General features: G+C 39.0%; 2 protein-coding genes across 6 annotated transcripts; both read right to left on the minus strand.

Annotated features, from left to right (window-relative positions):
- Positions 1-254: 254 nt before the first annotated feature.
- Positions 255-4,264, minus strand: LOC140861753 (uncharacterized). Its single transcript, XM_073264771.1, has 8 exons — positions 4,132-4,264; positions 3,633-3,772; positions 3,275-3,371; positions 3,013-3,091; positions 2,235-2,457; positions 1,556-2,038; positions 1,370-1,414; positions 255-890 (listed from the first exon to the last, which is right to left on the minus strand). The coding sequence occupies exons 1-8, from the start codon at positions 4,262-4,264 to the stop codon at positions 255-257; spliced, it is 1,836 nt and encodes a 611-aa protein (XP_073120872.1).
- A 2,079-nt stretch (positions 4,265-6,343) lies between these two features.
- On the minus strand, positions 6,344-11,187 carry LOC140874960 (uncharacterized). 5 transcript variants are annotated; one of them, XR_012148277.1, is made up of 3 exons: positions 9,824-11,187; positions 8,371-9,176; positions 6,344-6,927 (listed from the first exon to the last, which is right to left on the minus strand). XR_012148277.1 is itself a non-coding variant. In XM_073278464.1 (3 exons), the coding sequence occupies exons 1-2, from the start codon at positions 10,691-10,693 to the stop codon at positions 9,069-9,071; spliced, it is 978 nt and encodes a 325-aa protein (XP_073134565.1). In that variant the 5' UTR covers positions 10,694-11,187; the 3' UTR covers positions 6,344-8,562; positions 9,026-9,068. The 5 variants fall into 5 exon arrangements, 3 of the variants coding, with proteins under 3 accessions (XP_073134565.1, XP_073134566.1, XP_073134563.1); XR_012148278.1 differs by having other exon boundaries at positions 7,022-9,176; XM_073278464.1 differs by having other exon boundaries at positions 6,344-8,562; positions 9,026-9,176.
- Positions 11,188-11,786: the final 599 nt, after the last annotated feature.

Consider the following 11,786-nt stretch of genomic DNA (forward strand, 5'->3'; position numbering starts at 1 on the left):
CGCGCTCAAGCGAATCTTTATCTCGCTCGAGCGCGACAGAAAAATCAAGTTTACTGGAATGCAGACTCGCGCTCGAGCGAACTACAAACTCGCTCGAGCGACCCGGAAAATCAGAGTTGCTCGAATTTGATGCTCGCTCTAATAATTAATAAATGAAAATAAATAAAAACAAATTAAAAAATAAGGGAAAAAAAACTGGGTTGCCTCCCAGTCAGCGCTACATTTATAGTCTATAGCCCAACTGTATCTCCCTTTCAATTTTTCAGGTCCTTCAAGTCGACAGAGGTCTGTGTTTGATCCACATTAACACCTCGATAAATCTTTATCCTTTTCCCATTAACTTTGAATGTACCTGTTGCAGGACTAGAAATCTCCACTGTACCATATGGAAAAACTTGTTTGATAGTAAACGGTCCTGACCATCTCGAACGCAGCTTACCTGGCATAAGCTTCAGACCTGAGTTATACAATAAAATTGTTTGGCCTACCTCGAACTCACGTGAAACGATGCATTGATCATGCCATCTTTTGGTTTTTTCTTTGTAAATCCTGGCATTCTCATATGCATCCAACCTTAATTCTTCAATCTCGTTCAATTGCAGCAGCCGCTCCTCGCCTGTAGCCTGCACATCAAAATTAAGAAATTTAGTGGCCCATAATGCTTTATTCTCAAGTTCAACAGGAAGATGACACGTTTTTCCATATAACAACCTAAAGGGGGAAGTTCCTATAGGTATTTTCAACGCAGTGAGGTATACCCAAAGCGCATCATCTAATTTACTTGACCACTCTTTTCTATTGGAATTCACAGTTTTCTCCAATATTCGTTTCAATTTCCTATTCGATATTTCAACTTTCCCACTCGTCTGAGGTTGATAAGGTGTTGCCACCTTGTGAGTGACCCCATATTTATTTAAAAGTTTATCAAATTGATGATTATAAAAATGGGTTCCTCCATCACTAATAATGGCTCTAGGTGTACCATATCTAGCAAAGATAAACTTTTTCAGAAATTTTACAACCACCCTAGAATCATTAGTTCTACATGCAAGCGCTTCAACCCACTTGGACACATAATCGACCGCTACCAAAATATTTGTTCCCCTCAAACGTGGGAAACGGGCCCATGAAATCAATGCCCCAAACATAAAAAAACTTCACATACAAGTATATTATTCAAGGGCATTTCATGTCTCCTAGATATATTTTCAATTCTTTGACATGCATCACAAGCAACCACATAGGCATAAGCATCATTAAACAACGAAGACCAATAAAATCCCGACTGTAGCACTTTAGCAGCGGTACGACCCGCGCCAAAGTGACCTCTAGTCGGACATGTACGACAGTGTGAGAGTATAGAACTTACCTCTTCTACTGGAATACATCTACGAATTATTCCATATGCACTGATCTTAAAAAGAAAAGGATCTTCCCACAAAAAATATTTCAACTCAGGGAAAAATTTCTTTTTCTGTTGATAATTTAAGTGCGGGGGAAGAAACTTACTTGATAGGTAGTTAACAATGTATGCATAAAATGGTAGATTTGTTACCGCAAACAGTTGTTCTTCTGGGAATTCATCGTGAATAACTTGCGCTTTCGTTCCTTGATTCTCTAGAAGAGATAGATGATCAGTAACTTGATTCTCTGAACCCTTCCGGTCAATAATTTCTAAGTCAAATTCTTGTAATAACAAAATCCAACGAATTAACCTTGGCTTAGCATCCTTTTTTCTCATCAAGTACTTCAATGCTGAGTGGTTAGTATGGACCACAACTTTTTTCCCCACCAAATATGATCGAAACTTGTCCAATGCAAACACAACTGCAAGTAATTCTTTTTCAGTGGTGGCGTAGTTTAGTTGGGCGGCTGACAGGGTGATGCTGGCATAATAAATCACATGCAACATTTTTCCTCTCTTCTGCCCAAGGACGGCTCCCAACATTGTGTCACTTGCATCACACATCAACTCAAAAGGAAGACTCCAGTCAGGTGCTACTATCACAGGTGTAGTTGTCAATTTCTGCTTCAATATCTAAATATCCTGTAAACACTCAGCAGAAAAATTAAAGGCACCTCTTTTATCAACAAATTAGTAAGGGGTTTAGCAATAGAAGAAAAATCTTTAATAAATCTCCTATAGAAACCTTCGTGTCCTAGAAAGCTTCTGATTCCTTTCAAGTTCGTGGCAGGTGGAATTTTTCAATTACTTCTAGTTTTGCCCGAGCTACCTCCACACCTTTTTCGGACACCTTGTGTCCTAACACAATTCCCTCTCTTACCATGAAGTGGCATTTCTCCCAATTTAATACAAGGTTACTTTCTTCACACCTCTGCAATACTTTTTCCAAATTACCAAGACATGCATCAAAAGAAGAACCAACCAAAGAAAAATCATCCTTAAAAACCTCAATAAATTTTTCTACCATATCATGAAAAATAGCTATTGCAGCGCTGAAAATTAGCAGGGGCATTACACAGACCAAACGACATCTGTTTATATGCAAAAGTCCCATATGGACAAGTAAAAGTGGTTTTGTGCTGGTCCTCAGGTGCTATGGGAATTTGCATATAACCCGAATAACCGTCAAAAAAACAGTAAAAACCATGTCCAACAAGTTTCTCAACCATCTGATCAATAAAGGGAAGTGAAAAGTGATCTATAAGAGTGGCATCATTCAATTTCCTATAATCAATGCATACCCGCCACCCCGTAACAGTTCTAGTAGAAATTAATTTGTTATTTTCATTTTCAATAACAGTAATACTTCCCTTTTTAGGTATTACATGAATTTAACTCACCCATTCACTGTTAGAGATATGATAGATAATATCTGCATCAAGAAATTTGATCACTTCTTTTTTCACTACCTCTTGCATAGCTGGGTTAAGTCGCCTCTGTGGTTGAGTAGACGTCTTGTGCTCTGCTTCCATCACTATCTTGTGCATACACATGGTTGGATAGATAATATCTGCATCAAGAAGTTTGATCACTTCTTTTTTCACTACCTCTTGATGTCAGCCAAACTCCATCTTATGGCTCTTATATGCTCTCTGATCATTCTCAACAGTTTTTCTTCCTCGCACCCTGTCAAAGAAGATGAACAGATTATTGGCAGTTTATCATTTTGTAATAAATATAAATATTTTAAGTGAGAAGGGAGTGGTTTGAGTTCAAGCGTAGGGGGCACCTCGGTCGATGGCTTCAATGGTTTTGGATTATGGAAAAGCTCCCCAATCTTGGTATTGATGGATCTTTCAAAGGGTATACTCCCATCCAGATATCTTGCCACTTCATGAACTTCATCATTATCATGCTCCTCATCCATTGTTCCTGTCAAACACATTTCTAATGGATCCATGGACAACTGTTACTGGAAAGAATACTCAACCAAATCATCAGTAACATCAATTCTGAAACAATCAGAATTGTCTGCAAGATAACGAAGGCCCTGAAAAACATTAAAAATCACACTCTCATCATTCATATGAAAAATTAGCTCTCCCTTATGCACATCAATTAAGGCCTTTCCAGTGGCTAAAAATGGTCTACCTAAAATAAGAGATATATCTCAATCCTCTTCCATGTCAAGCACAACAAAATCCATTGGAAAGATAAATTTATCAACCTTAACAAAAACATCTTCCACAATCCCCCTTGGATATTTTATAGATCTGTCAGCCAATTGAAGGGAGATAGTGGTTGGCCTAACTTCACCAATACCTAACTTTTCAAAACATGAATAAGACATAAGATTAATACTGGCACCTAAATCACATAAAGTCTTGTTAAAAATGATTTTCCAATAGTGCATGGGATTGAAAAGCTATCGGGATCCTTAAGTTTTGGAGGGAGTTTATTTTGTAAAATAGCATAACATTCCTCCAAAAACTTCAGAGTTTCAAAATCCACTAATTTTCTCTTGTTAGACAAAGTCTCTTTCAAAAATTTTGCATAACTGGGCATTTGAGTCAAAGCATCTGCAAATGGAATATTAATGTGAAGCTTTTTGAAAATTTCTAAGAATTTTGCAAATTGATTATCCAATTGCAGTTGCTTTGCTCGCTTGGAGAAAAGAAGTTTACTCAAATAAGTATTATCATTATTAGTTGGGTTATAAGACTTACCTTTCGTGCCCGTAGGCGCCGACTCTGCATGCTTTGGCACTTCCTCTATCCCTTTTTCATTAATTTGCTCACTTGCTTCCTCATCCTCAGTTCTCTTCTCCGTAGTCTCTTTTTGCGATCTAGTAACTGCCATGATAACATTGACATCCCTTGGATTCTTTTCAGTATTGTTAGGCAACGATCCTCATGGCCTATTTGACAGTTGTGTCTCTATCTGGATCATCTGTGTTTCCAACCTTTGCAACATTGCCTCCTGATTTTGCAGGCAAGTCTCAGTACCCGCTACATACTTCATCATAATTTCCTCTAAGGATGGCTTCTTCTCAACTGGTTTGGATGTATTAACGGTGGGATCTGCAGGTTTCCATGAGAGATTCGGATGATTATTCCAGCCAGGGTTATAAGTATTGTTGTAAGGATTGTATGGATGTCTCCCTTGATTTCCCATGAAGTTCGCCGCATCGATCTCAAAGACCTGCTGCTCCTCGGGTTGCTGAACTTGTACCTGATTAGCTGGAGTTGTCTGCATAATCGCCATCTGATGTGTAAGAGCATCAATTTTTGCATTCAATGTTGTCAGTGCATCAAATTCTAGAACTCCAGTCTTTTTCTCCTTCTTCACATCTGGGCATCTTATGTTGCTTTCAGCCATGTTCCCAATAATCTCCCACGCTTTTGCTGGTGTTTTACTGAATAAACTTCCATTGGCAGCAGCATCAAACATGGATCGAACTGACTGATCAGCCCCATTGTAGAATGTCTGAGTCTGCTGGCACTAAGTAAGATTATGCTGAGGACACATCCTCAGCATATTTTTAAATCTGGTCCATGCTGCATGAAGAGATTCTCCCTCCTTTTGCTTGAATGAGATAATGTCCGAGAATAATTTCGCCATCTTCGTAGGAGGGAAATACTTGTTCAAAAAATTTTGAACAAGTTGGGTCCAAGTAGTAATAGAACCCGCAGGCAAATCATCAAGCCACTCCACAGCTTCACCTTGTAGAGAGAATGGGAATAACATCAGTCGCAATGCATCAGGTGTTACCCCATTAAACTTAAACGTGTCGTAGATCGACAAAAAATGCTCCTGATGAGCGTAGGGGTCTTCCACAGATGTGCCCCCAAACCGAGCTTGTAGCTGAATCATCTGAATAATAGCATGCTTTAATTCAAAGTTGTTCGCCTCGACAGCCGGGCGAACTATGCTAGATCCACAGCCTTTAACTGGTGGGCGAATGAGGTCAAGAACAGTTCTGTTGTCTGCCATGTCTTCCTGATCTAATTCAGATTTTGTCTCAAGTTCAAGAGTGATAGATCTCTTAGCTCTTCGGATCCTGCTGAGCGTGCGTTCGATCTCTAAATCAAGTGGTATGAGCTCCCTAGATCGAATGCTATGCATGCACAACAGCTAGTACCTAAAAATCACAAAGAAAAGAGAAGATTTCGGAATTTATAAAAACAAATAAAAATAAAGTCTAATCTCAAGTGAAATAAAAATTTTGATATCTCAAACACTCCACGGCAACGACGCCAAAAATTTGACCGCCTAAATAGGTGTGATTAAAAATCTACCGGCAAGCGCACCAGGTCAAGTAATAGATAGTGGACAAGAGTCCAGATGTCGAACCCACAAGAACTGTTATTTTGTAATTACCAAAATATATTTATCTCTACTTAATCTAGACTAGCAAATAAAAGTAATTTCAGATTTTAAACTAATGAATAAATTTGCAATTAAAACTAAATTAAATAAAACGCAGCAGAAAATATGGATTAAATTCAAATATGAGAAAAGTTCGATCAATGACACACGTCGGTATCAAACAAATCATGTAACATGTAGTTGATTCGGGATTCAGATTTAATCTTAAATTACGGTGAATTTTTCTAACTTGTTTAAAAGTATATTTTTAGAACAATTAAATCTATTCAAATATTGACGGATTAAATTTTCATAATTCTAATCAAATTTGAATGCATTAAATATTTATGAAAATTCAGTTTTCACCAAAAACGCACGATGAAATCGAATACTATTTCTAATCAATTTTACCTCATGTTGATTGTTAAAGTGATCAAAACCAATTTCTCCTCTGTCGACTTAGAACCGATTAACATGCAAACAAATAATTGATCAGGTTATTCATAAGACAAAAATAAATCTAACAATCAATAATATAAAATCAAATCTGAAAAAATCCCAAATAAACATCCAAGTTTCTACATGAATTTGTTTGGCCCAATCACGTGAATTTGATCGAAAAAAAAGACTACTCACTAATAGACATAATTATAAAAACAAAGTTTTAATCATAAAAATAAAACTAAAAAAAAGAAAAAAAAAGTTTGTAGAATTCTTCACTCCAAGCCGTACGTGTAGCTGCCTCCGTCTTCAAAAGATTGGAACCCTCAAAAATAATAAAAATTTTCTATTTATAGTGTCCGGATCCCGTACCAATTAGTTTCCTTCACAAATTAGGATTCTCGAAAATATTATGCTCCGAAATACGCACTCGAGTGAGTGGAATTCTCGCTCGAGCGAGACATCATATACATATTTCTGGACCAACGGCACGCGCTCGAGCGAATTGAAATCTCGCTTGAGCGCGCCTTCATTTGAAAACTTCTGGAATTACATATCTGCTCGAGCGAACTAATATCTTGCTCGAGCGTGCCCTGCACCAATTGCCACTGGATTTGCTTCTCGCGCTTGAGCGAGTTGAAAACTCTCAAGAGCGCAAGATCTTCTTTAGGTTGATAACTTTTTCATTCGTTTTCCCTTAGAAATCTTCAAACCTACAAAATTAAACCGAGGGGTAAAATGCGCACACAATAAATAAAAACTAAATAAAACACCATAAAAACACACTAAGAAAATAATAATACATACCAAATACACATAAAATAACACATATAAAACAATGTTATCACCCTCAGAATCTTGGCCACATTGCTCTTGAATATTTTGAGAATCTTTTCTCATTAGAAAATGGGGATTATGATCCGGTGATTAGTCAGATTGCACCAAAACTTTCAGCTGATGATAATGCCACTCTATTGTCCCCACTCACCATCGACGAACTCTGAGAGGCACTCTTTAAAATGTATCCAAATAAATCACCCATACGGGATGGCTATAATCCAATTTTTTTCTAGAAATGTTGGCATATCATTGGTGGAGATTTATTCCAACAATGCGTATAGTGGCAACAACAGGTATCTTTTTCGCCTAAACTTAATGAAACCATTATCACTCTTATCCCAAAGTATGCTAATCCTACCACTATGAAAGATCTTCGCTCGATTTCTCTCTGTAATGTGGTGTATAGAGTATTTTCCAAGATTCTATCAAATAGATTAAAAATGGTGCCGCCAAAAATAATTTCCGAGAAACAAAAAGCTTTGTCCAGGGCCGGTCAATTGACAATGTGGTAGCAGTCTTTGAAATCATCCATCACATGAAGAAGAAGAACCGTGGCAAACATGGTGATGTGGCACTTAAAATCGATATAAGTAAAGCATATGATCATATTGATTGGGGTTTTCTAAAAATCATGTTGGTGCGGTTGGGTTTTAATGATAAATGGGTGGATATTATGATGTTGTGTGTTACAACAGTTCGATACCATGTTATGGTAAATGAAAATATGGTTGGACCAATTAGCCCAAAATGTGGCCTTCGCCAAGGGTGTCCCCTTTCACCTTACCTATTTATAATTTGTGCGCAAGAACTATCCACTTTGTTTGAGAAGAGTATGGGGAGAGGCACATTGCATGGGGTGAAAATTAGTCGTCGGGCGCCAATAGTGTTCCATTTGCTGTTTGTGGATGAATATTTTTTCTTCTTTCGAGCGACAAAAGTGGAATGTGAAGAAATAAAGAGAATTCTAACAATCTATGAAAGGGACAGTGGGAAAGCCATTAACTTTGATAAATCTGGAGTATTTTTTTTAGCAAAAACATCGACATTCGGGTACAACATGAACTATCTTCGGTCCTTGGAGTGTCAAAGACTTTGGACACGGGCCGTTATCCTAGATTACCATCATAGATTGGCAGCAAAAATAAAGTGGTTTTTAATTAGTTGCGAGTGTTGGAAAACGGTGTTCAGATCAATCAGAATTGATACCCGGTGCAGCGAAAGTTTTAAATTTTATATGGAACGATTCCATATCATGGGTATCAAAACTTTACGATTAAATTGTGCGTGTAAAAATTAAATAACAATTAAATTTTTACCTTGAATCTCGAAACGAGATTATGAACACCAAGAGATAACTCTGCTCTTGTTGTATATCCCAAGAACTGATGGACGAACAATTCTTCAATCAGGTCCACGAACAGAATTCGAATCCCTCTGATAGATTGCACTAGAAAATCTATCAGAAGTTTCTACGAAGAGAATTAACGAATTTGATCCGTTAAACCAGACTGCAAATTCAAAATTCACAGACTGGATTTCAGAAAGAAAAACACAGAGAGGGGGCGGCCACTCTAGGTCTCAAAACCCTAGTGTTAAAAAATTATGAGACTTGTGTCTAATTTCTGCACTGCAATAACTTATTTATAATGTGGGCTGCTAACAGCTTAGGGCCCATTAGTCATAAGTTAAAGCCTGACAAGCAAAACCTGCATATTCAGAAATTAATATAAAATTCATCGTGACTCAGATTGATAAACCAATTTCACCAATGTGCACAGAAACCATTTCTGCATCTTTTAAAGTCAAGATAAATTTTCTGAATCTGAATTCAGTGATTTCCAAAAATGCCCATCCCTATGTCATTTTAGGAAATCTTACTCTTCTACTCTGATATAAGAAGTCCTACTTCTTTGTTCATTAAATTTAACTCTTTAAATTTAACTATCTCAACGGGAATTAGAAATCCATTACTTGTGTGACCCTCAATGGTTCAGGGATACAGCTAGCCGTGGGCTCACAACTCCTTGTGACTCGAAACAACAATTTCCGACTTGCCCATCGAATCATGGTAAGAGCGCCTAGCAACATCGCCCCATGATTCCCTAGGTATCACTGATAGTGCCTGCAAGAACCAATAGATTTTGGTTAGCGTACAGTACGGTCCCTTCATCCATATATCCCGATCGAATCAACAACCATTGGTAAATCGAGAGTCGTTCGAGATTCGATAACTATGCAATGCATCTTGAAGATCAAATAGTGACATCGTATGTGCTACTAAGAAACCATTTCTTAAAACACATCATGTACTCTGGCCAGAGATTCGTCACACTAATATCTCCTCAGATTGCATAGGATATCCACACTAGCAAGTATGTGGTGAATCCTTGACAACAAAGCATCGACTCCCTTCTGCTGGAACCAGCCCTGTCCCATCGCTGAGTTGTACACTTGGTTCACCTCCTCTTGCTAGTGTATTACTTTGTACTTCAATGAGGGTGTAAGGGCACTAATGGAATCTTGTTGCAAGAGCACACACAGTCTGTTGTACGAGATGGGTGTCGATGGAGTAAGTTTGTTCCCTACTAAGCAGACCTTCTCCCCTTGCCATGCAAACTCCATAGTGAGGGCCTCATGGTCATGTAAACAAGGGTCCAATGTTCGAAGCCATTTCATCCCTAATATAATGTCTAACCCCGAAATTGGTAGCACATAAAGATCAACACGAAACTAATGACCTTGCAAAACTAAAGGAACTTGAGAGCACACCTTGTCGCACCACAAATACTGCCCATTGCCCATGTAAACTCGTAATCGGCGAGACTCCGTAACAACCATCCCCAGCCTCTCGATCAGCCCTTCTTGTAAAAAATTATTATGGCTTCCGGTGTCGATTAATACTTTGACTGGTATTTGTTGAAAATTTGCAGTAATGCGGAAAATGCGTGGTGTGGCGGAGCTAGTCAGTGTATGCAAACTAACCTCAGTGACGCCTTCATCGAGCTCTAGTAATGTTTTTTCCCCATAGACATCCACTCCTAATGTGTAATCATCCCAGTCGTCACCCAGTAAAACCATGACTCGATTCTTGCAAAGATGGTTTGCATTAAACTTCTCATCACAATTGAAACAGAGTCCCTTTTCCCTTCTTTCTTTCATTTCAGCGATGGTGAGCCTTTTGATGGGCAGCTTCGGGGTGGTGTTTGGGTGGGATCGCCCCTCAGTCATCCCGAGACCCATTTTCTCCCCTGGTGCCTTGTTAATTGGTGGAGGCAGAAGGACCGTTGAGTTAGGATTCATGCCCCCTGCCCGCAATACTCCTTTGAGATCATTATTCCTGTCTTCAAATAGTTGAGCTTTGTTCATGGCCTCGATGAGACTCGTAGGTGGATGGATTAGCAGCTCCCTTCGAATCTCAGGTTTGAGGCCCCAAATAAAAATATTGAGAAACAAGGTTTCATCAACCCCTTCAATCCTATTCATCAAACATCCAAACTCAGTGCGATATTGGTTCACACTCCCCGTCTGAAACAACTTCGCAATTTTTCCCAATGGGTCGTCATAGACCGAAGCTCCAAAATGACACCGAACACCTTGCATGAACTGATCCCATGTAAGAAGGGAACCATTCCGATCCATCCATTGGTACCAAGAGCTAGCTTCCCCTTCTAAATGAAAGGCTACCACCTGTAGACGAATCGCAGGTGGGGTGGAGTGTAAGGTAAAGTATTTCTCCACCTTGTAGATCCAGTCATGAACCCCTTCTCCATTGAAGCGGGGAAAAGAAAACTTGAACCCCGCAGGTGATCAGAGTGCTCAGCCCCAAAACTTCCCCCCTTCTTGCTGCTTTCCCCATCAGAACGATTAGAGTGCGTTGTAGGTTCTTTGTCCTGCGAAAGATCGGTGACCATCTGGTGCAATTGACCGAATTGTTGATCCATAGAACCCACGTATTGCTCCAGCACCTTGGTGTAAGTCAGCAACTGGGATTCAGAGTGAGTTTTGAAATTAGTTTCCAATTGTCGCATGGCTTCAGCGATCTCTTCATTCCGCATCGTGAGAGAACGAGAGCACCAAAATGTTAAGAATGCTGCACACTTCGAGTCTGTGCGGAACTCCTTCAACTTTGTAAATTGCTGTCAAAATGTTCGATGCCTTACAATTGCTCACATCACCTTCTTTTATACTCATGCTTACAACTGAAAAGAAACAAACTAACAAGAACATAACCGATTATTGAAACCACAATTGCGTGACTCTCCTTCACATGACGTAATCATGCATCCAATTGGGTTTTCTTCTTCTTCTTCTGGATTCTTCTGGTTCGGTGTTGTTGCTTTCTTCCTTTTCCTCTTCATTTATTGGAGCAAGCTGATTCTCTTGTTTCTCAATTAGGCCTCTTAAAGCCCAGTCTTTCAATTGTTGGCCCACTAAGTTGTCATCCATATTGAGTGTGAGTGGGCTATCAGCCTCTCTGGATGTCCAAGATATATGCTATTTTTTTAGAGTGATTCTATGGTGGTGGTGAATGCGATATCTTCCAAGACAGACGATCTCACCGAGTTTGGCTTCATCATTTCTTGATGTTGTCCGTTATTAACGGCACAACCTTCCTTTAGGATTCAATATGTTAGGCGACAAGCGAATATGGCGGCTCATACCTTTGCTAGGACGGCCATGTCCTCTAATAATCCCTTTATTACGTATCATGTCCCAGATATTATTTGTAATT

The sequence above is a fragment of the Henckelia pumila genome, chromosome 1 (assembly GCF_033568475.1).
Source record: "Henckelia pumila isolate YLH828 chromosome 1, ASM3356847v2, whole genome shotgun sequence".
Lineage (NCBI taxonomy): Eukaryota > Viridiplantae > Streptophyta > Magnoliopsida > Lamiales > Gesneriaceae > Henckelia > Henckelia pumila.

Excerpts from the sequence above, each read along its gene's own strand:
- LOC140861753 (XM_073264771.1), bottom strand. The coding sequence starts at position 4,264 with ATGGCAGTTACTAGATCGCAAAAAGAGACTACGGAGAAGAGAACTGAG. Across the intron at positions 3,372-3,632 it reads TGGAAGATGTTTTTGTTAAG|TTGTCCATGGATCCATTAGA; the intron begins GTTGATAAATTT and ends TTCCAGTAACAG. Across the intron at positions 2,039-2,234 it reads TGTCCGAAAAAGGTGTGGAG|ATATTGAAGCAGAAATTGAC; the intron begins GTAGCTCGGGCA and ends CAGGATATTTAG.
- LOC140874960 (XM_073278464.1), bottom strand. The coding sequence starts at position 10,693 with ATGGATCGGAATGGTTCCCTTCTTACATGGGATCAGTTCATGCAAGGT. Across the intron at positions 9,177-9,823 it reads AGTATTTGTGGTGCGACAAG|GCACTATCAGTGATACCTAG; the intron begins GTGTGCTCTCAA and ends TGGTTCTTGCAG.